At 47.0% G+C, this 26,867-nt stretch overlaps 2 protein-coding genes across 19 annotated transcripts in view; both read right to left on the reverse strand.

Moving 5' to 3' along the window:
- The window catches only part of Kdm5c (lysine demethylase 5C), a 33,150-nt gene extending 18,626 nt beyond the window's left edge, over positions 1-14,524 (reverse strand). For 4 of the 17 annotated variants that reach the window (XM_027950195.3, XM_071606456.1, XM_027950194.3 and 1 more), the window contains exons 1-10: positions 14,048-14,523; positions 10,299-10,376; positions 8,337-8,459; positions 7,872-8,042; positions 6,989-7,123; positions 5,840-5,963; positions 5,560-5,741; positions 4,434-4,592; positions 2,083-2,202; positions 1,794-1,952 (exon numbers count right to left, since the gene is read on the reverse strand). In XM_027950195.3, the coding sequence (XP_027805996.1) occupies positions 1,794-1,952; positions 2,083-2,202; positions 4,434-4,592; positions 5,560-5,741; positions 5,840-5,963; positions 6,989-7,123; positions 7,872-8,042; positions 8,337-8,459; positions 10,299-10,376; positions 14,048-14,197 (1,401 nt within the window). In that variant the 5' untranslated portion in view covers positions 14,198-14,523. Of the gene's footprint in view, positions 1-1,793; positions 1,953-2,082; positions 2,203-4,433; positions 4,593-5,559; positions 5,763-5,839; positions 5,964-6,988; positions 7,124-7,871; positions 8,043-8,336; positions 8,460-10,298; positions 10,377-14,047 lie in introns of all 17 variants that reach the window. The other 13 variants (XM_027950191.3, XM_027950190.3, XM_027950189.3 and 10 more) reach the window with 9 other exon arrangements.
- A 6,750-nt stretch (positions 14,525-21,274) lies between these two features.
- Iqsec2 (IQ motif and Sec7 domain ArfGEF 2) overlaps positions 21,275-26,867 on the reverse strand; it is an 82,941-nt gene continuing 77,348 nt past the window's right edge. Inside the window, exons 12-15 of one of the 2 annotated variants that reach the window (XM_027950177.2) lie at positions 26,515-26,676; positions 24,717-24,890; positions 24,177-24,226; positions 21,275-23,577 (exon numbers count right to left, since the gene is read on the reverse strand). In XM_027950177.2, coding sequence (XP_027805978.2) covers positions 22,612-23,577; positions 24,177-24,226; positions 24,717-24,890; positions 26,515-26,676 — 1,352 coding nt within the window. In that variant the 3' untranslated portion in view covers positions 21,275-22,611. The remainder of the gene's footprint in view (positions 23,578-24,176; positions 24,227-24,716; positions 24,891-26,514; positions 26,677-26,867) is intronic. The other variant, XM_027950175.2, reaches the window with a different exon arrangement.

The following is a 26,867-nucleotide window of genomic DNA, read 5'->3' on the forward strand; positions in this document are numbered from 1 at the left end:
GCAAACAATATCTGACAAGGAAGTAATATTCAGAATAAGTAAGGTAATCAAAATATTCAATACCAAAAAAATAGATAACCTGATTAAAAACTTGGAAATAGACCTTAATAGACATTTCTCAATAGATGACATACAAATGGCCAGCAGATATCTGAAAAACTGTTCAGTATTACTAATCATCAGGAGAATACACAGTGAAACCACAAAGAGATATCACTTGACCTGAGTAAGAATAACTAGTATCAAAAAGATAAAGAGGGGGGGAATATAGTTCAGCATAGAGTTTGCCTAGTATGCACAAGGGTTTGATTCTAAGCACCACAGAAAAAGAGAAAAATAAAAACAAAAGTTAGTAAGTGCTGGCAAGGATATGGAGAAAAGTAACCCCTGTACACTATTGGTAAGAATGTACATCAGTATAGCCATGTTGGAAACAGTATGGAGGGTCCTCAAAAACTTAAAAATAGAACTATCATATGATCCAGCAATCCCACTACTGGGTATATATCCAAAAGAAAGGAAATCAATATGTATGCCAAAGAGACATCTGCACTCCCATGTTTATTGCAGCACTGTTCAAAATCGCCAAGAAATGGAATCCAACCTGAGTCCATCAACCAATGAAGGAACAGAGAAATTGTGGTAAATATACACAATGAAATACTATTCAACTATAAAAAGGATGAAATCCTGTCATCTGCAGCAAATGGATGGAACTGGAGATCATTATATTAAGTGAAAGCAGCCAGGCACAGAAAGCCAAGTACCACATGATCACATTCGTATTTGGAATCTAAACAAGTTCATACCTCACAGAAACTGAGAGTAAAATGGTGGTTCTAGTGAGCAGAGAAAGTAAAGGTAAGGGCAGAACTAAGAAAGGTTGTGTATCTAACTATACACTAAGTTATAGTTAGATAGATAGTAAGAAATTCTGGTATGCTACTGCATAGTAGGTTGACTATAAATAACATTTATGAGCTAAGCGTGGTGGTGCACGCCTGTAATCCCAGCGGCAAAGGAGGCTGAGGCAGGAGGATTGCTAGTTCAAAGCCAACCTCAAAGCCAGCCTCAGCAACAGCGTAAACAACTCAGTGAGACCCTGTCTCTAAATAAAATACAAAATAGGGCTGGGGATGTAGCTCAGTGGTCAAGCGCCCCTGAGTTCAATCCCCAGTACAAAAAAAAAACCCCAACAACAATTAAGTACTATTATGTTTCAAAAAGCTAGAAGAAAGGATTTCGAATGTTGACCATAAATAAATGAGATATTTACTCTCATTTAAACATTACACAATATATACTGTACTGAAACATCACATGGTACCCCATAAGTATATATAATTCTAATGTTTTTATATATCAGTTTTAATAATAATACATTTAATAATTTTATAAATTTTAAAACAAACATCAAAACCCTGTTCTAAACCCAAATGCCACTCTTCCCTTGAGATAGACTGGGCCCTCAATTTCCTATGCATCCAAATCCCACTCCCTGAACACTTCCTATGAATGAGCTGAGCAAATTCTTGTAACATTTGCAAGATAGGTATTATCTCCATTTCACAGCTAAGAAAATAGGTTCAGAGAGGTCAAAGAACCCATCTTGCAGCTATACACACCAGGTACTAGACTATGTTCTTTACATACAGCATTTCATCTAAATTTCTCAACAACTGCATTAAGAGGCATAATCATCTCCATCTTAGAGAAATATTGAATCTTTCAGATACTAAATGACTTGCCTAAGCTACATAGCTGTCATATAACCATGGTATTTACCCACTCACCTCCTCCTCAGGGGTTAGGTGCCGCTTACTGTCACTGACAGGGAAACCACTGCCAAATTCTTTGGAATGGATGTCAGCCCCATACTCGACAGTCACATCTTCCTCAATACTATTCACTAGCCGCCAGAACTCCTTCTCTACTAGTTCTGTAGGCACCATCTGGGGAAACAGGGACAGCAGAGAACTGTGGTACGTCTTATCCTGGCCCCATTGACCCAGGAAAGGTGAGACTATCAGGAACCAATACCTATGACCCTAGCCAACATTATCCCAGCCCTCCATCACCTACATGCACAGGCATGTTGAAGTAGTCGGCTTTAAAGGAGTCAGCCATCTCGCCAAAGCTCTGCAGAGTGTACTCCCGGGTAGCCTGCTCAAAGCCAAACGCTTCAGGGGGCCGTTTACACTCCTGAAACCCAAAGGAGAACATGTCACCAAATAGGCAAAGAGATAGAGAATCCTCATAAGTGGAACTGGAATATGGAGTAGAAGTAAGGGAGAGAGGTCTATACTCAAGGCCTTTGAGGCAGCTTTTACTTTATAGCTCTATTTTTTTCTCTTACCACTTGATCCTAATTCATCTTTTCCATTCCCCACATACACCCTCATTATATTTTTGTTCATATAGATCCTCCGTATTTGAAATGCCCCCCCCTCTCTCTCTCTCTTTTTTTTTTGTAGTGCTAAGGATTGAACCCAGGGCCTCACACATGCTGAACAGGTGCTCTACCACTGAGCTATACCCTCAACCCCTCTCACGTTTTTTTCATGACTCTTCGAAACTCAACTTCAAGCCAAATACATTGGTGCATGCCTGTCCCAGCTACTTGGGAGACTGAGGCAGAAGGATCACTTGAGCCCATGCATTCAAGAGCAGCCTGGGCAAAGTAGCAAGACTCCACCTCAAGAAGAAAAAAAAAAAAGCTAAGTAGGGTGGTGTATGCCTGTAATCCCAGTGGCTTGGGAAGCTAAGGTAGAAGGATCACAAGTTCAAAGCCAGCCTCAGAAATTTAGTGAGACCCTGTCTCAAAGTAAAAAAATAAAATAAAATAAATATGGGGATGTAGATCAGTGGTTCAGCACCCTGAGTTCAATCCTAGTACCAAGGGAAAAAAAAAGAAAAAACACAAAACCCAACTTCTGTCCCACAGCCTCCAGAAACTGTTGCCTCATAGCTATAGCCTATACTCTATTCTTTAAGACTCTACCATCTAAACCACGAGCTGTAGCTTTAATATGGTCTCCCATGCTCTTCTGCCATCATTTTTTCTTTCCAGTAAGTATGAATTCATATAGGATACTTCTAATGAAGCTTTCTTAATGGTCAGATTGGAACTTTTCAGCCTGGGAAAATGGCACTGAATATTCTAGTACCTTACTGAATGGAAAAACGAAGGCACTAGTTTCTATAGTGTCACACCCTTCACTATTCCTGTTCTGTAGACTGTCTAAGAAGACAGGACATGGGTTTGCCTTACTTGTATCTATATTCATGATTTCAGATGAGAATTGTATGCACCCCACACATCCTGCTCATGATGGAAAAATAAATGTCAGCCTGGTCCACTGGCTCATAACCACTTAAGAGAAGAGAGCCAAGTAGAGCTCACAGTCTTCCTCATTCATGACGCTATTGGTATCCAAACTTTTCCAGACAATAATCTCCACTAATACCAAGGCCGTTATGCATTGTATTGCCCTGGTCCTTTTCCATATGTGTGTGTGTACATGTCCACATCCGGTCTCTACAACCACAGCTGAGTCCCTAAGATGAGGTGAAACCACCAATGTGTGCTCTCCAGAAAACCAGAGGGAAATGTAGAAGACAAGCACCAGGAATTTGGTTGAAAGCAGGAAGCTCATGAAATGGACCTGCCAGACTTCCCAGGTCCTTGGTCTTCACTGCTGCTTCTGCTTACTGCCCCTACCTGCCCTAAGCACATTCTCTCCTATACAACTCAGCTCCCAATAATCCCCCATTCCCCAGGCTTATTGCAAATCAATCTAAAGGTCATAATAGGAGAACAACCAAATGAACATTATACCCATATAATGAAAAAAAAATTTCATACCTTGAATAAGTTTAATAAGGAAATATGATATGAAGTAACAAATGACCACATATAACAAGACCCCAAAATTGTTAAAGATAGTTACACAGAACCAACAAAAAAAAAGATGAGAAAAAAGTATATCAGACTATTAATAGTGATTATCACTAGGTGGCGATAGGTAATTTGTCTATTTTCTTAAAAAAAAAAAAATCAAAGAATAAAAATCTTAGAAACATGAAAAAGAAATCTATTCCTATCCTTCAAAGCTCATTCCTAACACTTTCCCTGATTACTACTCCTTATCATTCTTCTCTCTTCTCAACTGCTATACCTCAGAATTTCTTAGTGTTTGCTTATAAATCACCAAACACAATTTCTCTGTTCATGACATTTACCTAGGAACTCCCATAGAACACAAGCAAAGCTTGGTTCTCTTCTTTCTCTCTCCCCCAAAGTTCTGCTCAGACTAACCCCACCCCAGGGAACCAAATCATAAGGCTTGTGGCTGAGCTAGGAGGCTGTCCTCAGTAAGGTCAGAGGAACAAAGGACAGGATACCCTATGTGGATGGATTGGGAAAACCTTACCGCCATGACACACTTTGGGCATCGCCAGACACCTTTTGGTATCTCAGGCAGAGGAGGCAACAGGCAGAAAATGTGGTAGTTATCATCACAGCCATCACACAGCAGAAGCTTGTCATCCTCATCCCCTCGGGAACACATCCGGCATACATATGACTCAATCTGACATGGGAGGGAAGTAAAAGTCCATCAACACAAGCTCTGTCCAGCCTTCAAACTCCAGGTCCATCCACACAGAACCCTAGTCCAGAGAGCAGCTGTGAAAACCTGCTGTGCTTGCCAGCTGAATCATTCATGGCCTGTATGAGTTACTCATGTGAGGTCTAGAATTCAACTGCATGAATGTCCCATCTCCCCAAATAAGCGGGCAGAACTGTAAGAAAGGTCTTTATCATTGTCTTGAATCTTTCCATTTTTATTAATTCAGTGAACATTTACTGAATCAGCATTACACTAGACCCTATGGCACAGAAATGAGTAAGACATGGTATCTGCCTTCCAAAGGCTTACGGTACTCTAGACACCTATGTTTATAAAAACTTATGGCCAATATGGGCCATAAAAGGTACTATGGGAGCCTAGAGAAGGAAGCACTCAAAACAGCTAGATAAGGAAGGACAGCCTTGAGGGAGGACTTCTTTGTAAAAGTGACACTTGATACTGGATGAACCCTTCAGGCAAGTGGAAGCTTGGCAATGGAGCACAGCAGAAGGAGAAACTTCAAGGCAGAAACAACATATGCAAGTATGAAAGAGGATGGCATATTTCAGGGGAAAAAAAACAAACACACCCTCAAATAGTTTGGTGTGGCTACAGCAGATGAATGAGGTGCGCAGTGATGGGGAATGAGGGTAGAGGTCACCAGGAACTGGATCGTGCATGATAATGAGGAGCTTAGCCTTTATCCTAAATTAATGGACAGTGAGTCTCATTCTCTGGACCCTTCCAGCACTTCATGTAGACAACACTTGATCACTCTTTCTTGTTCTTTGTTCCAAGTGAGTTGGCTTTGTTTCCCAATTAAGGGCCCACCAGACCCACTTGTCTGTTTAATGCAGTGCCATGCTGGGAAAATGCTCATTGAAGGGCCATGAAGCAGAACATGAGAAAATCAAGGCTAGGTCCTTACAAACTGAGCATTGCTGTGGTTCCTCCTCAGCCTCATGGTCATCTTGGTGCAGGGTTCTGGGCTGTGACTCAGCTCCTCCTTGCTTTCCACGTAGGTCTTGGGCGAGTTGGACTCCACCTTCATATCCCCACCTGACTCCTCCTTCACCACTACAGTGGGGGGACACTCAGGGCCTTCCTTATCTAGCAGAAAGAAAAGTGGCTCTAAACATAGGTCTGAGACATGTAGGGCCCTACCTCCTCCCCCAAGGTGAGACCATCCCTCGCCTATTAGGGCTCACCTTTCTTCCGCAGAGTCTTATCTTTGGCCATGAGGCCTAGGCCCATCATCTTGGGACCTGCCCCATATATCTGTAGCTTCTTCAGTTCTGGATTCTTTTCAATGTCTTCTTCTGTGGGTTCCGGCTAGGAGGAAAAGAAATGAATCAAGACTGCTATCTGTGGCTGAATGCCCCATTCAGAAAGAATAACTTGGACTATGTATCACCCAAGCGCAAGCCAGGGGCTCAAGCACAGATGGACCAAGACAAGAATTCAGGTGCTTTTTGGACACTTGGGGTAAATGAGCACCCACCTCAGCCCTCTCTTAGAAAGTAATTAAAGATAAAATCTGTTTTCCCAGCTATAAAATGAGACTATTAACTCCTACCTTATATTGATGACGCAGTTCAGGGATAACTCATACTAAGAAAATCTAACATTGTTTGGCTTTATCAATTAGTGGCAGTGACTATAATAGTCTGCTGAATTATATGCTTCAATGAGCCCAGGGGCAGTATCTATCCTGTTCTCTACTCTATCCCCAGCATCAAAAACACCTGGCACATAAGCTTCTGCCTAAAGTTAGGATACAAGGTATAAAGAAAAAGACTTTCACTTCTATGAACAGAGTGAGTCAAGAAAAGAATAGACAGGTAAAAAGGGCAAACATACAAAAGGTATTACACAAACAGATTAGGATCTAGCTCAATAGTGCAGCCAAGAATGGAGAAATGAGCAAGAATGAAAGCAGATATAAGCAAACCAATGCCTAAAAACTCAGAGAATGAGCTGGGCATGGTGGCACATGCCTATAATCCCAACAGCTTGGGAGACTGAGACAGAAGGAACAAGTTCAAGGCCAGCCTCAGCAACTTGATGAGACCCTGTCTCAAAATAAAAAATAAAAAAAGGCTGGAGATGTGGCTTAGTGGTTAAGTGTCCCTGAGTTCAATCCCCAGTACCAAAAAATAAAATAAATAAATAGGGCTGGGGATATAGCTCAGTGGTGAAGTACCCCTGGGTTAAATTCCCAATTACACTCTTCTCCAAAAAAAAAAAACCCCTCAGAGAATGAGAGAGACAGTACAACAGGAAACACAGCCTTGGTCAGCGAAAAGAAGATTTTCCACCCCAAAGCAACTCTAAATTAAAAAAGGGGAAGTACTCACATCAGGCTGCAGTCTCTTGGCCCGCCGACCATAGCTGTTGAACTTGGAAGGCTGCACGGACTGTCGAAGGGGGATGCTGTGGGGTTTGTATTCTTTGTCCTTCTCCTCATTATCAAACGGACGTGTATTACACTGCTGGGGACACATGAAGGGAAGGGATCAGGGCATGGAACTTCAGTCCTCAAGAGCAAAAACTTCCCTCTAACCTCACTCAACAGCCACCAAAATTGTGGTACACTGCCCTGACACATACCAATAGCCTCCCTTCAACGAGTCTTTATCAGTGACACCAGATGCATTTGAGGACCTCTAAGTGCTTTTGCACAGTCATTCCTCTTTCCAATGATCCTTCTTCAACCATCTCCCAAAGTAAATCAGACGCTACCTCTTCCCACAACCTCTCTAGTCCAAAAGATCCCTCCCTCTTCTGAATTTCTCTGTCAGTTATAACTTTGTCAATAGTAGGCTAGCTCTACAGATAACTCCCTGACCTCTAACACTGGACAGTGTGGGAAAAGAAAAGGCCCACTAGGAAAGGGTATGGTCTAGCTCCCAGAGCTCCAGTCCACAAAGCTAGTTTTATTAAGAGCAAGAGTGATAATCCAGTTGGGTGCAGTGACACATGCCTGTAATCCCAGTGGCTTGGGAGGCTGAGGCAAGAGGATCACAAGTTCAAAGCCAGCCTCAGCAAAGGCAAGACACTAAGCAACTCAGTGAGACCCTGTCTCTAAATAAAATACAAAATAGGGCTGGGGACGTGGCTCAGTGGTTGAGTGCCCCTGTGTTCAATCCCCGGTACCCCCCCAAACCCCCACCCCCAAAAAAGAGTGACAATCTATGTCTGAGGGTAAAGCCCTACTCTATCTCTGCCTGGCATCCTTACCACAAGGTTGGCTCCAGACTGGTACATCTCATAGGGATAAACGATGCGTTCATAGTGAGAGCGTAACAGGGAACCAATGTTTTTGCCTGGTGGATAGTTGAGGCGCTGGGCCACCCGGGCCCACCGACGGTCCTTGCAGATGGCTTCATAACCACCTTCCTCGACCACAATCTGAAAGGACAAGCAGGAAAGGACATAAATGTGCTGTGCTTATGTACATAAGGAAGCAGGCCTGTCAAAGGGGAAATAGGAACAACCCCAGCCCCTCACTTTACTGGGGGCTACCCCTTTCTCCCAATTTCAAATTTCAGCAAGAGATGCCAAGATGTTCTGATGACACCTGTGCGCTATCAGGCTGCGTCCTTTCAACTGTAGCCTAGAGATCTAATATCCAAAATAAGGAGAATCCAGAGTAGCAAGGTTACTGGGGTGGGGTAGGGATATTTGAAAAAAACCTGTTCTTACTTTGCTGAGGCTGTAGAGGTCCAAAATCCGCCGTTCTACATTGGGAATCTTTAAGGAGGAACCCTGGATTTCCCAGAATTTGGCAATCTGGTCCAAGTAGTTCAATTTCACTCTTGTCTGGGCCTGAAGAAGAAATGGCTCAAAGAGACTGGCCAGCCCTTCCCCCAATTCCTATCTTCTGGCTCAAGAGAAGGAGAAAAGGGAACAGAGCAGCCCATGTATACTAACTCAGGGCTTTTCCTAATAAATTGGATCTCACGCTCTGGGCAATGCTTAGTTTTCTCTCTCTCTCATCTCCCAAGAGAGGGTAGAACAGCCAAAGCTTTACATATATTTATTCCCAATCTCCCTGACAGGGTTGTATGAGTATTATCATCTCTTGTACAGAAGAGGACACAAAGGATCAGAGAGTTATATCACACAGCAAGCATCAAGATACCTGGGTTGTCAAACAACTAAAGTTTTAGTTTTCCCTCTACTACTGATTTGCTGTATAGCCTTGAACAAATTGGTTCTAATGTCTGAATCAACCATATTTTTATTATACAAAGAAAATAACTGGCAGTCCACCTACCCTAGAGGAGTAAACTCAATAAGACCAGTAAAGGCCCTCTGGAAACTTCAGAATTGTATCTAAGCTCTAAGCAGGTTTCAAAGAATGAAGACTCCAAAAGAACATAATCACCTCCTTATATACCATGAAACTGGATCCAAGAGTACCATGAAACTCTTAAAGGACAAGAGAACATGCTATAGGCAGAATGGACTAAAGAACTGAGATGGAATTCTGAAATAGCACCAACATCTGACCAACTCAGTACCTGACCTAGGGCAAAAATCCTAGGAAAAAGGCATGTATCATGCTTGCCTGGTACATGGGTCAACTCAATGACCTAAGAAGGGCTCCCCAAAGCCCCAATTCTATAACCTCCTCACTCCAGTCAGAGGACATGGTTCTAGGGAGAATTAGTTATTAGTATACACTGAGGCAGGAAGATTATAAGTTTAAGGCCAGCCTCAGCAACTTAGCAAGATCAAGATCCTATCTCAAAATAAAAAATAAAAAGTGCTAGGGATGTAGCTCACTGATTAAGTACCCCTGGGTTCAGTCGCCTGTACAAAATAAGACAGACAAGACAAAACATCCTACAATGAACAAGACAGCCCCACCAACCATCCACCATGACAAGAAAATGATCTGGCCCAAAATGTCAACAGTGTTGAGGTTACAGAACTCTGGTCTTGATAAATAAACTTTCAGGTTATGGGAATTTAGCTGGGCCCAATCACCCCTAGGACTTATAGTAAGGCTCGTGAATACATAATAATTTTGGAGGAGTGGAAGCACATGTCTAACCTACATCTTTCATGGAAAACTCCAGGACCTTACCTAGAACTGGTTTCAGAGCACCCTATTTCATTATCCCAGGGCATTCTCAATTCCTTGGTGTAGAACCCTATCTACCCATGAAAAAGGGCCTGGACTTCCTGTATAGAACAAAAGGTAGAGGGGAAAGCCTACCTGCCTGACCCTGCCTGTCTCTAACCATTCTTGCCTCTACATAGACCAGTCCTTGTGTTGTTCCTGCCCTTTTACCTCACCTCCCACCTTACCAAGCACCATGGAAAGAAGATAGAAAGCACAAGGCTATAAATGAATTAGATATATGAAGAAAGGGTCTCAGCTAGCCCTGTATTTCCTTTTTATTAACCCAAGAAGGTAGATCTTGACAGGGGAGCTTCAAAAATAGCAAACTTTTGTGGGAAAGGGGCATTTCTAGCCTTTGGGCCACCAAACCAGAAACGTTAAATGCCCCCTGATCTTGGTTTTATTTGGAGCTCTAAAGCTTCCTCTATGGCCCTGACAATAAAGGACCTTAGCCATAGAAGGTATGAAGGAAGAGGGATCGGAGCTCAGGTGTTCATTTTCCCAACCCAACCACCAGCTACCAGTCTTCTCACCTCTAGCTCATTCAGCCTCTGAATTCGGGGGGTAAACCTGAAGTTGTCCACTTCCACAGCAAAGGGTGGCTGCCAATCCTGAGAGAATAAAAAGGGGAAAGAGACTAGCGTTATCCCAGTATAATACAAGACTAGAGGGCAATAAAAGTAGCTCAGCACTCCTTTTACACCTTCCCAGATCTCTAGGCACCCCAGACCCATTAACCTGGCAAATACCCAATCCACCCACCCCTATTTCCCAGCAAGAACTCACAAAAGGCCTGGTAGCCCCACAAGTCTACATCCAAGGTCCCATGCGTATGCCCTGGGAAACTTCTAGTCCCTCTCAACAGTACAACGTCAGGATTTCAAGACACAGAGAGATGGAGCCCAAAACAGATGACCCCCAAACCCTCCTCACACCCACATTAACTCCCTATACCCAAGGCATGTACAGGAAAACACATAGGATCTACAGTCAAAAGACCTGGGTTCATGTTCTAGCTCCACTACTTACTAGTTATAAGATCTTACCTTTCTGAACCTGTATACTGATTTTCGAATGAAAACATCATTCAAAGGAGTCATCATTAAGACCTAATATCGAAGGCTGACCCCATAACCCAATACACACAAAGGGTAGCTCAGCTCTGATTCTGGCAGGATTTAAAGGTTTGGGACTTTCATGTCTATTCTCAGTTTAAAGGGCCTGAGATAGATACTGCAGGAAAAAGCAAGGAACATCAAAATCCTCATACTCCCTTGGTTTGGAAGGTTTCCTGTGGGTCTTCTCTTATACATCAGCCTCATACAGGAAGAGATAGGGGAGGAAGCCGAGGGCAGGTAAGCACTGTGATGCCAGACTGTGGTGGCAAAGAATGGTAAGATTTGAGGAGGGGGAAGTCAAGGAAAAATAATGAAAGTAAGGGAGACTCTGCCTTTTCATGCTGGAGCTTGTTCTCTCCTGCCCAAAGGATGACGGTAAACGATTCCTCCCCTCTCTAGTACTCCACCCACCCCCAGCTACCATGTCCCTGGGGTGGGTGGGGTACTAGAGAGGGGTACCCAGAGCTCTGGCTTTTATTGGGGTGGCAAAACAAAAAGAACCTAGAATAACCTAGATCAATGCCCTCATTTTACAAATGGGGAAAATGAGGCCCAAAGAAGAAATGTGATTTCTCCAAAAATCATATGCTGAGTTAGTAGTGGAGTCACTCATATCTTTTAACTACAGGTCCAAGGTTCCTTGCACTACAGCAAGGCACCAGTGTTCATACATACATGTATATACATGGAATGAAAGGTGGGGGGACAGTAAGAGAGGGAAAAGCTGTTGACCTCTTCTACACTTACATTTTAGAAAAAGGGGCCAGAGAACTTACACTTGCATGCACACATACTCTTCCTCACCCCTCCTCCTGAACTCCAGCAAGAGCAGGTAAAAAATACAGTGAAGCAGGGGGAGAAAATATAGGCTAAAATGATAGGTTAAAGCCCAGTCAAGCTTCCCATGTCTCTTGTCTCCCACCTCTAGGGCACTCCCCTCAGTGCAGATAACCCAGGTAGAAAGGTGCTCAAACCCAAAAGCCAGGCACCTTCTTTCCTACTGACTCAGGTTCTAGACAAGAATCAGTGCAATATCAAGCACCCAACAGGAAAATTGCAGAACTGGAACCCTAGAGCAGGAGCTGTGGATGCAACTGATAGCTGGGGAAGGTCCAGCAAACTTCCTGCCTTTGGTCTCATACTACTGTGTGCCCATGTACAATATGGTAGCATTATTAGGATGTGGTGACAAAAAGGCAGGAAGTGAGAACCTTCCAAGCTCCCTTGATCTATTCTAGGGTACCAACATTGTCCTCCCACCCATCTATCCCTAGTGTAGTAATACCTTCCCAGCAATTCAGACCCCAAATGACTCATCCTAAGGCAAACCTCCAGTTCCCAGGCACCCACCCATACACAGGTTTCTACCCTGAACCCAAGCATCACTTGGGTAAGCGCTTGGAATATCAACCTGCCTGACAGTCGTCTAGAAGAAAAAACAATACCAAACCAGAGAGCCAAGTGCCTTGGATTGGAGGGGAGCACACTGTTGGTGTAAAGAAACCTAACAAAGGACAGATCCCTCCTGCCCACACATACACACACCAGGGTAATAACATGCAGAAGGCCAGCCTGCAGGGTAAGTCCAAGGTAGAAAAAAGGAAGTTGAGTCCTCAACTAATCCCTATGTCAAATATATTTTTTTCCCACAGGCCTGCCCAACCACTTCAGGGAGTGCCTCCTTAAGGGTGCCCAGGACTCCAGCCTCTCCCTTCTGCTGGCTTTCCTGACCTCTCACTCCCATTGCCACTCCCTCACCATGGATAAGGATACCTCAGAGATCTGTGGCCAGGATCCAACAAGGAAGAAATTAGCTTACCCAACACCTCCCAGAGGATCCATTTGAAACCATCCTAGATCTGTGGCTGAGCACCAAAAGTACCAAGTTGGTTAAGAAGGCCTGCGGTGCCCTCCTCAGGTGGGAATGAGGCTCCCCATCCAGAGACACCCAATCAAAAAATCCCCTGTTCCATTCAAACTCAATTCCTGCCTTCAGAATCCCAAGTGGTCAATAAACAGCATATATCATTTCTTCTCCATGGCAAGAGAGCAGTCTGTCCTAGCCCTTGGGGGATTTCTCCAGGCCTAGCCAGGTCCAGAAGGAAAGACATGGCCTTTGTTGCTGACATCTGGGAATCAAGTGTTCCCAAGAGGGCACAATTCCATAGCTCCATTCTGTTTCTGTTTCTGCCCCCGCCCCCGCCCCCGCCCCCGCCCCCAAAGCCCTCTCCTCTGGGACCTCCCACATCCGGGGCCACAGAAAAGTGGAAATCTTCTGAGAAGGACTCACAGCCCACACTACCAAGATGACTGGTTCAAGCCTCTCCACAGAAGGCAAGTCTTGGGGGTTATGTGCAGGAAAAGGCCTGACACTGCCTTCAAATAGGAAAAGGGGTCAATCCCTGAACCCACCTCAAGGGAGCCAGACAGAGCATTCCCTGTGAGACTGATTTCATGACTGGTCCACCCGGCCAGGATGTTATCATAGACGAATTGGCCTAGCAGGGTGTGAGTAAATATGAGTCAACCCACATAGAAGCAAACCAATGACCACATCAAACACCTTTGCAGTCTCAGTAATTACCCCTTACCTAGTGCCTACTATGCACAGACGCTACCTAGTTTAATCCAATCCTAGAAACAACCATTCCTGGGACTCATTTCACAGACTCAGAGAGATTACATTACCTGCCCAAGGTCACACAGCTGCTAAGCGTCAAAGCGGAGTTTTGAACTCACGTCTGTCTCCCTTCTGAGCTGTGATACTGTCATTACACTATGTTGCCTGCCTTAAGGGAAGTGATGACAGCAGATGGAAGAAGGGCTTTATTGAATGGAACCTTGACCTGAATGGTCCGGAGTAACTAAGAGACATTTGGGGTGCCTCTCTGTGAACTCTTCCCCGCCCACTAGACTCCCCTGCCTGGAACCAAGAAATAAAAGCGGGGATGGAGGTAGGACTCAGACCCCAGGTCACTTGTGCGCCTCAAACTAGAGGACCCCCACCCCCAGCACCGTTTCTCCAGCCCGCGCGGATCCACAACGGTCCCAACCAACCCATCTTCCCACACCTCGAGCTGCCCTCCGCCCCAAGCTTCACCGCCGGCTACCCTAATCCTTCATCCCAGGCCTCGCCGCAGGCGACTACCGGCCCCAAGCCTTACCGCGGGTGGGCGGATCTTGCAAATGCCGGACTTCTCAGCGATGGGCCTGATTTTCGCGATGTATCCCAGAGGGTCTCGGAACTCAGCCCAGCTAGGCTCGAACACCGGGCACTCCGGCGGCGGTAGAAAGTCGTCAGACCCCAGCTCCATGGTGGGCCCGAGGAATGGGCCAGGGATCAGTAGGGCTCGAACCGCCCTTAAGGGCTCATGGCGCCGCCGCTATTTGAAACCGAGGCACTGCTCGGAGACTAGGCCCTAAGCCCCGCGGCCGCCGCCCGCCGAAGGCCTAGGGGGGCGTGTGGCTGCCGCACTCTGAGACTCTCAGGATAACGCCGCTGCTATCCCCTCTTCGTCTTGTTCCGTTCCTTCCAAACTCTGCCGCTGCCTCCTAACTAACGCAGCCCTCACCACTACAGTTACCTCCCAACCGCCGCGGCCTCCATCGCTGCCGCCGCCATCTTGGTTTGTCAGCGTCTCCCCCTCCCCTCACCACAACAAACCGGATCCCTCCGCGGAGTGTCCCTCCGAGCCTTTTTTAACTAGCGTCAGGATAAACTCTAGGAAGCCCTTATCCTTTGGGGACTTGGCTAAATAGAATGTCACGGGCTCCCTATTTGGAAGCGATTACTCAAAAGTATCTTCCCGACTTACAGAAAATAGTTCACCTCAGCCGCGGAAGAACAAGGTTGTAATTTGTTTGCCGGATCCTTTTTCCGGATGGACCGGCGGTGCACGTTTAAAGGCCAGAGGTGCGCATGCGCATTTGGGGGACAGACCGGAAGAGGAGCTGGTCTCCGTGGGTGGTGGGCCCAAACTGACGCCCCGCTCCGCCCCCCACCCCCCCAACCCCGCCCCACACCACCACCCAGAGGATCTCAACCTGGTCACCAGCCCCGCTCCAGTGTTTTCTGCCCCTTATCCTTAATCTTTTGTATGGACCGCGGAAGGCAGTTTGGGGTGACTGATTTCACAGGACCCCTTCTATACTGGATCGCAGGTGGAGCAAAATATACTAGGCTCCCTGTTCTAGGCCCCGACCTCTAGAGCTTTGGAAAAAGGAAGGCAAGAGGCCGCTCACTCCCTGGGGAATATGGATTTTTAGAACCCTAAATCCTCGGTCCCAAGTAGAAGAAAGAAATATTTCTTTTATCCAAGGTTATGTAGAGGCCTCTCAGAGATGGGTTTTCATTCTTAACCCCCAAAGAATCATTGACAGCATTTTAATGAATGCTTTCAACTGTTGTATGTATTTGTGTACACATTTGTGGCACAGTAATCCTATAAAATAAGCCCGAGTGTATATATATTTTAACTGCTGGATGTTTAGCAAGCGTTATTTTATCCTTCGCCTACCAGTGAGTGCTACTGTGTAAAACACCAGGGTCAATTGTAAGCTTACAGCATACTGTTTCTCAAATGTCTGTGTACAGCCCGGCATGGTGGCTGAGACAGGAGGATTGTGAGTTCAAAGCGAGCCTCAGCAACTTGGCGAGGCTCTAAGCAACTCAGTGAGACTCTGTCTCTAAATAAAATACCAAAAGGGGTGGGGGGTGAAGGTGTACCTCACTGGTTAAGCGTCCCTGGGTTCAATCCCCTGTACCAAAAAAAAGAAAGAAAGAAAGAAAAAATGGTTGTTGTGTACATTGTGTGTTTATTGTGTAGTGTAGAGCCCATCATATGCATTTTATTACTGTATGTACATCTACTCCTATTGTATGCATGTTCCTTGAGCAGTTTCAGAATAGATTTGAAACAGACCCCTATGAAATTAAAAACTTCCCAATGACAGCATTTACTTCCTCCAACAGAGCACAGACACAAGGGAAGCTGAAACTGACTGGTTCTCTGGCTTATTAAATCTGCATATGTATATTTCCTGCCTTTTGTTCCACCTGCCTTAAGAGCCCCCAAGAAGATGATTTGAGAAGTCTCTAATTTCCTCCAAGTTGGCTTTGAATAAACCTATTTTCCTTACCAACCTGTCTCCCAGATTTTTAGTGGAACAGTGAACAGTAAGGCCTTTCCCTCTGGGTAACATGTTCATCCCAACTACCTTGAAGGAGTATCAAATCAGTATTTTGTCCATCAGTCATCTACTGCATTTGAGGATCATCTCTATTATTCATCAGGTATAGGCCCATGGCATGTAGTTTGAATACCAACTGTACACATATTTCAGTATTTGTGCACATGCTATTAAGTGCTTGTTTTGTGCTCCTCTACCAGGCTATGAATTCCTTAAGGGCAGGGACCATGTAGCCATATACATACTTAGCACCTGGCATGGTAAGCAGTAAATGTTGAATGAACAAAAGAAAAATGAACAACTGTATAGTTTTGAGTAGACTGAGTATATTGACTAAAAATAATGTATACTTTTTGCAAACATGTCCTATATATATTAAGCATCTACCATGAGCTTGAATGCATTTCAGGGGGTGGGGAATGTCATTCCTTCATTCAGTTAATTATATCTAATCACATACTGTGTGCCCAGTTAGGTAGATTCTACCTACTTCAGGACTGAGTTTAGGAAATCCTAGCTGAGGGAGCAGGTAGGAGCTCGCACCCTGGGTCAGACAGGCCTGCCTTCCTGTTCTACCAGCTCTACCATTTTCTAGTTATGTGACCTTGGGCAACTCCCAACTTCTGAAACTGAAATGGGGATGATAATACCTACCTTGCATGATTATTGTACAGTACTTGGCACATAGCAAGTCCTCGGTATCTGGTAGCTGTTACTTTTGTTTCTGAGAGTCAGCAACCAATATGTTAAAACTCATTAAGAATATCCTTTGTGCCAGGCATTCAGGCATTGTGCTAGTGTTTTTTTTTTTTTTTTAATCCCCTGGATCTTTATATTACCTTGATTGTTCAGGATCTTTATCCCCACTCGGCCCCAAGTAATACAAATGGTGACATCTCCTTTCTAGTTTTCTAGATGTCAGGGGAAACCCCAGTCCCTCCCTGCCAGAAACACATTTTTTTGAGACAGTGTCTTGCTGTGTTGCCCAGACTGGTCTCAAAATAGGGTGATCAAGCGACCCTGCCACCTTCAGCCTCCAAGTAGCGAGACCAGAGGTGTATTTTATTATGCATGGCTTCTAGCCTGGACTATTAAAAGAACCTCCTCAAGGTACCTGTGTGAGCACATGGTTTATTGGATAAATAGGGAGAGAAACAGAGAAATATAGATGAATACTACGTGCTTAATACATATACATAACAATAAAATCATATATTCAAATAGTGATAATCAAAATGAATTATGGCAATAGTGGATTATAGCTCATTGATTAAAAATTCATGAATCCACATTGATATAAGTAAAATGAGGGAAAAGGGAAAGCTCTTTTTAAAAGTAGAATGTTTAATAATAAATACCGAAGGAATGATGGGGTTAAAAAAATCACCAATGGATGCTCAAACTTTTTCAAAGTAATAGAGAAAATTCTATAACACCTACTGCCCAAATCTTTGATTTCTAAATGCCATTCTCTACTAGAAAGAATCAGGACTCCTTGGACACAATGACTGTTTCCAGAGTTGGGGCAGGGAAAACATAAGATAGGTCTGAAGCATCTCTTGGTGCCAGAAAAAAGGCAAGTGCTCAAAGAAAGATGGAGACATGCCAAAGGACACAGGAGCCAACTTGAAGGGCTTCCTGCTGGCCAGATCTGGGGCATTCTGAACATTAAAATAAAGAATGATGTTAATGGGTTATATATAACCCATAGAGTAAAACAGCCATGAGTCCATGAGGATATAAATAAATGTGGGAGGAGGCAAAGTTGTACCTTATAGTGGAAAGCCAACAAATACACATGAAAAGAATGATGGCATTTGAAAATCACCATTTGGCAACCTCAGCCATAGTAATTGTTTCAGTGGAGAATCATCAGTGAATGTTAAAACTGGTGGGTAAAAGTTTGAGGAATAATAGGATATTTACATATTCTCAATGCATCTCTCCACAAAATATTCATTATAAGGGGAAAATAGTAATTTTATAGTGGAAATACTATATAGTCCAACTACCACCTGATATTTCTTTAGCTGCTACTGAAGCCAGTTGGAAAACCTGTTGGCAACATAGCAGAGGAGGCCTATCTGCCTCCATGCTTCATTGTATGCTGCGCCTACCACCTGAGCTGCACTCTCCCCTTTCTTGCCATGCCACTAATATTTGTATTTTCTCACACCTCTGGGCCCTTGCACGTGCTGCCCCCTCTAGTGAATGACCTTCTTTAGCATGCCAATTCCTTCTCAGTCTTCAAACTTAGCTAAAGGGGCAGTTCCTGAAAACCTTCCTTGACCCTACTCCCACCCCCAAGTGGAGGAGTTCTTTGTGTCCCCACACAACCAATGTTTCTTTCCAGACCTGATCTTAGATTGTCCTGACATTACCCACCAGGCTATCAAATCCTGAAAGTCTTGTCCTACACTGTCCATTATGGTTTATACCATCCATGAATGGCTATTTAAGTTGAATTATTATTGGTACTGGGGATTGAATGGAGGGGCCCTCTACCACTAAACAGCATTCCCAGCACTTTTCATTTTTTACTTTGAGACAGGGTCTTACTAAGTTGCCCAGGCTGGCCTCAAACTTGTGATCCTCCTGCCTCAGCTTCCTGAGTCACTGGGATTACTGGTGTGTGCTACCATATCCTTCTAAATTTAATTAAAATCTTAAAATTCAATTCCTCAGCTGTACTAGCCTCATTTCAAGTGCTCAGTAGCCACATGTGTCTAGTGGTTACCATATTGGACAGCAGAGATAAGAACATTTCCATCAGCACAGAAAGCTGGTCTAGAACAAAGGTTAAGAACTCCGTGAGATCCTAGAACCTTTGTCCTTTGATATAAGAATAGTCAATAGGCTTCTTGTCTCCAGGTCCTCAGAGAAATGGGGAGGTGAGATGAACTACTGCTCCAAAGTCTGGGCCAGGAACCTCAACTGAGAAGGAGAAGGTAGGGGCAAAGACAGCCTAGAGCTAGAACCACAATGAGGATAGGAAGAGAACTTATGAAAGAGCTGAAGGAAGCATGAGGAGGTCCCAGAGGGTCCCAAAAGCTTGGTACACAAGATTGCATCAATTAATAAATCAACCAATACAAAGATACCTTATTCTAAGCATAAAAGAACTATTCAAGTCAGGTGTGGTGGCACATGCCTATAATCCCAGCAACTCAGGAGGCTGAGGCAGGAGGATTACAAATTCAAGACCAACATGGGCAACTTAGTAAGCTTCAGTCCCAAAATACATTTTTTGAAAAAAGGGCTGAGTTATAGCTCAGTGGTAAGGTGCTTGCCTAGCATGCATGAAGCCCTTGGTTCAATCCCCAACAAAACACACACACACACACACACACACACACACAGAGAGAGAGAGAGAGAGAGAGAGAGAGAGAGAGAGAGAGAGAGAATATTATTCATTCATTCATTTCATTAATAAAATCTGAGTGACATCAGTATTGTGCCAGGCACTGTGCTAGGCAATGCTATGGATGGAGATGATGCAGATCAGTGTTACTCTCAAGCCACTTGTGGCCTGGTTGGGAAGGTAATGAGAGAATCTCAGGGAATCTGATCAAGGACACATTTTGTGAAGGATGGTCCCTTTAATTCTGTGTTTCAAGAGTGAGAAAACCTCCATCAGGGATATTGGTGGTTTGGGGGGGCACTCTGGCAGGGGGAAAAGGCACAGGTAAGATACTGAGGTTGGAAAGTACACACAGGCACTTACAGAGAACAGTGAGTGTATGATCCAAGTGTGAGGGAGGAATGGGAGACTATAGAGATCAGCTGGCCACCCCATGGAGAACTCCCAGTGTCAAGACTAGCAGTTTGCACTTGTTTCTGTAGGTGGCCAAGAATACTACTGTGTGTCTGGCAGGAGGTAGGCGCTTCACTTTCATCTAGTAACAACTGTACTGCATGATTGTTATCCCCTCCTTACAGGTGAAAAAACAGGCTCTGAAGGGCTGGATGACTCACCAAGGGCAGCATAGTCAAGTCACTGAGGCAGGATCTGAGTGCTAAAGGCTGAGCTCTAGGAAGATGCAACCAGCCTCAAGCTGAAGGTGGGAGAAAGGGGAACAACCAAAGGTAGTCTTGGATTACCAGAGAAGAAACAAACAAAAATGCTGATTGAATTTGATTGGGGACTTTTTGTACCTAAATTCTTAAAACGCTCTGGTCTGGTTTGCAAGGAGACATCAAATGCTTAGATAGTCTCAGTTGCTGCTTTTGTAGTTGTCTTCCCTGGGATGCCTTTAAATGTGAATGAGGAAGAAAACCAAGACACTGGTCCAAGTTGCTAAAGAGTGGGGCCATCCAAACCATTCCTTCTTAGAGGCCATTCCAGATTCTCAGAATGCAGCAGAAATATTAACTGAATGCTGTTCCTGGGGACCCTGCTGACCCTAATCAAGAGGGTCAGGATGCTCTGCTCCATCCCTCCTCTGCTAAGTCAAAAGCCAATCATCAGCTAGAAAGAGGATTGTTTCATAGGGAAGCAGCTTGGGGCACTGGAAAGAGGCATGGGCTAGAAGTCAGGAAACCACATCCTGACTTTGTGTGGATTGTCCCCTCCTCTGTAAATGAAAGGCAGTCCAGTTATTTGTTATCTAACAACCTAAATATATACAAAGAGCTCTTATAATGTATCTAGCCCTGTGTCTTCCTGGCCCAAGTCACACTCCCACCCTTAAGGACAGAAATGTGACCAGCCATTGCATGCAGGGTGGGGGCTCCAAGGCAAAGCCACAGGAATAGAGGCCATAAAACCTTGGAAGTATCCAACCTGCCAAAGGAAAATAAGGGAACTAATTTGCTGAACACCTCTCCATCCTTGTTGCTTGACACTTGTTAGCTCGTGTCATCATCACAATCCATGTGGCAAGGGCTGATCACCCCAAGTTGCAAATTCAGGAAACTGAGGCTCAGAAAGGGTGACACCCGAAGTTCACATGCCTAGGAAATGAAAACCCCAGGATATGAACTGGATCAACTCTAGAGCCCACACTGTTGCCACTCTTGTCACAAAGACTATGTATGAAATAAGACAGGGAAACCTTTCTTGTTCCACCTCCTAACAAACCAAAGCATCTCGCCCACCTGAACTTCTACCATTAGCGCATCACCTCCCCAGGCTAAGGCCTCTTTCTCCATGGGCTCCACAGTGGGGATAGGGGACATAAGTAGGAGGCAGAGGCGGGAGGTGAGCACAAGTTCTTTTATGAGGCATCAAATATACATTCTTATATACAAGGAGGAAAAAAAGACAATGCCTGAACCCCAGCTCCTCTCCATACAGCCCCTCCCACCACCGCCCTCCCCGGCCCCCAAGCCCCAGGGTCCCTGGCCTTCCATACGCCAGGGTCCATCTGTCTGTCTGTACTGCAGCCCATAGTGGAGAGGGGAGAGGAAGGCAGGAGCTGAGAAAGGAGCTGAATGTGCGGGGCAAGAAGAGGAGCTGGGGCTTGTAAAAAATATATTTATAATAAATAAACAGGGCTGCAAAAGGGCTGGAGAGGCAGCAGAGATTTTGACGGACAGAAGGACTCAGGCATTCTGGCTCCCAGCCCCGGCTCTGATGGCTTCAATCTCTGCCTCAGGAAAGACATCTTGGGCTCAGGATGGCCCTCTGGGAGCTTCTCCCCAGGGCTGATGCTGGGTGCCCTGCCCCAGAGAGGTGTGTTTGGGTGATATCTATAAAGTGCATTGTCTTCGGTTGTTGCTGGGAGAGGTGGAAGGGAATGGGGGGGCATGCAATATGGGTGAGGGAGGGCAGTGCCCTTCTCATCCCAGACCTGAGCCCCCCCCTAAACCTGTCTGGACTTTGATCAGGATAAGAACATTGCAGGGCGAGGCAAGTTCCTGAAGTCAAAGAGGTCTGGGCTGGGGCTTACTGGAGAGAGGGCATAGACTGGCTCAAGAGAGGAAGCACTGCCCCACATGGGGGCCAGCCCAAGCGGGGTCCCACCCACCCAGTGCATTGACAGTCTGTGTCCTCCAGCAGGCAGAAAGACACATGGAGGTGTGTGGCCAGGCCCTGAGGTCAGAGAGAGGGCCGAGCCAGCTGAGGTTTGGCCACAACTCTACAGAGCTCTCTCCCAGCTCCACATGGCTAGAGGAGCTCTGGGGAAGCCTTCACCCCCACAGCTCCGACAGCTGCCCTTTTCCACCAGCCAGAGCTGTGAGGGGGTTCACATTGGCCCGGAGGTCTGAGGCCACCGAGCCAGACCTCCAGGGAAAAGGTGGGGAAAGGAAGACAGGTGAAAGAGGACGAGGATCTCTGAAAGACCCCCACCACTCCCCAGCTCTGGAGTGCCCTGAGTCCAGGCTGCAAGTGGTAAAGGTCCTTTAATCTGGAAGGAAACCCTGTGGCAACTGCAGGGGCTTGGAGGAGGGGCCCCGAGGCAGGGAGGAAGTGAGAGGAGGACATTGCTATGTGTATATATATTTTGAAAAAAACTGAGGAGGGAGAGAAGGGCAAGGTCCCTCTCCTGTGAATTCCCCCAGACCTTCCTGTTTCCTAGCTCACTTGCTCCATTCATCAGACTACGGTGCTGATCCGGCTTGGCTTGGCCTTGGGGTTTGCACTGGGTGGGTTGGCAGTGCCAGGGGGCCCAGAGGCGTGCAGCGGGCCATGAGGGGAGGTGGGAGGCAGAGGTGAGTGTGGGGTGTGTGGTGAGGGTGGAGGGAGGGGCGGGTAGGAGGGGTGGGGTGGGATGGGTGAGTGTGGTGACAAGGGTGACTGGGGGTGGTGGGGGTGGGAGTAGGAGCCCCCAGGTGGCCGGGATCCAGGGCCTCCGGCTGCGCCTGCTGCTGGCATCATCTGTGGGTGGTGACTGAAGATGAAGTGTTTGGGGCCCTGTTTGTGGGCAGGAGGGTGCTGGGGGGCAGGACTGTACAGGGGCAATGGGGATGTGGGCTGGTGCAGGGGGTGGCGGCCATGTGGAGCAAATTGAGGGTGTCCTCCAGCCCCTCGTCTGGGAGCTCTGCCTGGCCGGCCCAAGGTATAGTGCTGAGGCCCTGGGACAGGGCCATGAGCATGGAAGTGGCGATGTGGCCCCACAGGTGGGGCTGAGGCGGGTGGTGGTGGAATGGAACCCAGTTGGGGCAGGGGTGGGGGCTGCTGTGGAGGTGGGGGCAGGGGGGGCTGCTGGGGTGGGAGGTAGGGTGGTGGGGCAGGACCCGGTCCTTGGCAATATTGGGCATGCAGGGCTTGGAGCTTGGATTGCCCATCAGGCAGCACCCCCAGGCCACCGTGGCTGTGACCATGGTGGTGGTGGTGGTGATGGTGGTGGGTAGAGGAAGCAGATGAAGAGGAGGCAGAGGCCTGGCCTGTTGGCGGTGGTGGCATCTGGAAGGGCCCCTTGCCCCGCTTGCTTCCAAATAGGGAGCCCAGGAAGGATGAGGAGTTGGAGACTGGCCTCTGGCTCTTGTACTCCTCTGGCGGCGGGGGTGGGGGCGGAGGTGGCATCCTCTGGTGAGGGCGTGGACTGCTAATAACAGACCCCTGGAAGCGGGGAGGGGGGGAAGTCAGGCCAGTCTAGACATCCTAGACCCGCAACCCTAAACACCACCCCTGTCCCTGAGGGCTGGAGCTGGGGAGACAGGGACACCCAAGTGATGATGAAAACCAAACAGCAGTCCTGTACTTGTACATGGAACTCCCCAGCTGGCAAAGCTCTGCTGTCACATCCACTATCTCAGATGAACCTCAGCAGGCATAGGAAGAATTAGTAGGACCTCCTCCTCACACCCATTTTGTAGGCCAGGAAAATGTTAGGACCAGAGAGCAGAGTGACTCGCTCAGGGTCAAAGAGCAGGACTTGGAGGTAAGAGCTTCTTGAGGCCCAAGTCCAAGGGCATCCCTACTCGGAGTTGGCCCTGGGGTTGAGAGGGGGCACGGGAGAGTGGAAGACAGACTGAGAGACAGGCAGAGTGAGGACAGACAGAGTTGAGGACAGATGGAGAGAGTGGTAGGCTGGGAGAGGCAGCCACACGGTTCCCAGCAGGGAAGAGGGGGAAGCAACAGGTCCCCTCCTCCTCTGGGGCTCCATGGCCGGGGCAGGGCTCATGCAGAGGATGAGTGGGGCAGGAGCTGGCACTTACTTCGATGGTGCTGTCCAGCGATCCCACGCTGTTACGCCGCCCCCGCTTCCCTGCACCCACAAGCAAGGAGCCCAGCGTCAGAGCAGCAACCCCCCCTCCCCACCCTGCTGGGCTCCAGAGCTGGGTACCAGGCCTGGGCCCCTCCCGGGGACAGACACCCCATGAACCCTTTCCCCCATTGAAGAGGGGGAGGTGGGGAGGAGGAGAGGTGGAGAAGGAAGAGAAAGAGGAGGAAAAGATGGAGAAGGAGGAGAGGCGGTACAGGAGAGACAGAAGAGGGAAAAGAGGAGGAGAGGAGGAGCAGCGAGAGAGAGGGGCTGAGCCCGTGGCCCCACTTCACACTCCCTGGCCCAAACCCTGGGCTCCATCTGTTCTGACCTGGCTACCAGGCCCCCTGTGGCACAGTGCCCAGGGCTCTGGGTGAAGGCAGGGTGCGTGCGTGTGTAGCAGGTGGAGGGAAGTCTGGCAGCCAGTGACAGGAGGCAAAGAGGACACCCGGTCCCATGTCTCCCCAGCCAGGGCAGGGCCCAGAAGACTTACCTGCATCAGAGAGGTCTCGCAGAGAACTGCTGAGTGCGCCCCGTTTGAGCCCATCGCCTGCCCCATAAGTGTCCTCTAGGCTACTGCGGGCCAGCGTCCCATTCACCGAGTCCTTGGCCCCTCCAGGCTGTGAGGCGTTAGGCCGCATCATACCTTTCTGCTTCTCCAGCTCCGCTGGGTGACAGTGGAAGAGACAGGGTGCAAAGATCAGGAATGGGAGTGGGAACCCACCTGACTGGCCCCAGCCCTCCACAGGCTCCCAGACCTCTTGTTTTGTCCCCTGGACAGCCAGCACTTATTTCCCCCCAAACTGCAGCTCTGTCTCTGAAGCCACCTTGGTGCCCAGACCCTGTCCTGCACCACTTCCTCCTGCTAGTTCTTTCCTCTCAGTGCCTGCCCTACCTGCTCCTTTTCCCCTCCTTTTGCCCTTTGTACTCCTCCCCTTTCTTACTGTCTAGCAGTCAGGTCTCCCCAAACACCCCTGAAGTTCAAAAAAGAACTTCAAGGCAGATGGTTCACAGTAAGGACAAGAAGACCCTTGGAGAAGGACAATCTTTCCAGAGCTCACTCAGTTCTCAGATACCTTGCTCCAGGGCAGAGGGGCTCCTGGAAGGGCAGGAGCAGGAAACTGACAGGAATCGAATCCTCTATTATGTGCCAGGCAGTATGGTGGGTGCTACACATACTTGATCCCTCTCAATGCACATTATTAGCATCATCCACATTGTGCAGAGGAAGAAACTGAGAATCCGAGAAGTCATAGAGCTTGCCCAGGGTCATATAGCTGGAAATGGTGGAGCCAACATTCTGGAAGCAGGTCTTCCTGATTCCAGAGCTTGGGCTTTCCTGGCTTCCTTATACCCCCAATTCTTCAAGCAAGTCATAGAAACTCTAGTCTAATTATCCTCCCCTCATCTTGATATGCTAATGTCTTGCTCTGCATTTCCTAAGGGTCTCTGGGGATTTGGTGAACTGAAACTTCTAACCCTGCCTTGCTGAGTAGAGTAGACCCTGGAACTGTGAAGGCCTCACCAAGGAGCTGTCCACCGCCTCTGTCTCTCTCTGTGTGCCTGCCTCTCTCCTTAATACCATGTTACTTAACTGTGACTGCTTAGCCTGGAGAAGAAAAAACTTGGAGGACATCGGGGGAAATGAGATGTAATCACTTTTGTTTTCCATTGTATATGATTCAAGATGATTTGGTGTAGCCCCCCTAGGGCTGGGAGAACAAGTTGCTGAGACTCAGCTCAGGAATTGATATGTAGGAAGAGGGAAGGAGAGGGTGAGATAGGGAATGACATTTGTTGAACGCCTAGGATATATTGGGACTCTTTGGCTGCCTTGTTTCATTTCATCTCTTCAATTCTGTGGAGGAGATTTCTGGTCATCCCAATTTCATGTAGGAAGAAACTGGGGCTCAGGGGGTTAAGTGATTTGCTCTAGTTTATCCAGATAATAAATCATATATCTAGGATCTGAAACTACAGATCTACCTCCTATACCCTGCTTCTTCTCCATGATGCCTTTTAATAGAAGGAGGAATTAGCTCCCAATTGGAGAATAGATGTGGGGGCCAGGGCATTGGCTCTTAGAGCCTGGAATAGTAATCTGAGGTTGGGAGGTAATGAGCTCCTTGGCACTTAAGGTATTCAAGCAGAGAATGAAGGGTTCCTGGAATAAGGATAGGAAATTTATGCAAGCCAACCCTCAACTCTGAGATTCTCTGAAGATGGGATTCTTGATGTCTGCAGGGCACTATGTCAAGAGTGGGGGAAGGACACGTGGCTGGGTTACTCACACTCCACACGGTACTTCTCCATCTCCTGCACCTCAGCGATGGACTCCCGCAGGTCAGATGTGAAGCGCAGTCGGTCTTGGAGGCTAGGGGCATTGAAGATGATAAGGACTTTTCGCTCCCCACCAGGTACTGCAGACAGCAACTTGATTCCAAATTGGTAATCTGTGGGTAAAGGGAGGGGACAGGAAAAGTTGGGTGCCTCTGCAGAACTAAAGCAAGGTGGCTTAGATGGGAAATGAGTTCTCTCTCTCCTTTTTTTTTTTTTTCAAAACAGGGTCTCACTATGTTACCCAGATTGGTCTTAAACTCTGGCCTTGGCCTCCCAGTGATGAGACTACACCACCAAACCTGGC

This window comes from Marmota flaviventris, chromosome X (assembly GCF_047511675.1).
Source record: "Marmota flaviventris isolate mMarFla1 chromosome X, mMarFla1.hap1, whole genome shotgun sequence".
In the NCBI taxonomy this organism is placed as follows: domain Eukaryota; kingdom Metazoa; phylum Chordata; class Mammalia; order Rodentia; family Sciuridae; genus Marmota; species Marmota flaviventris.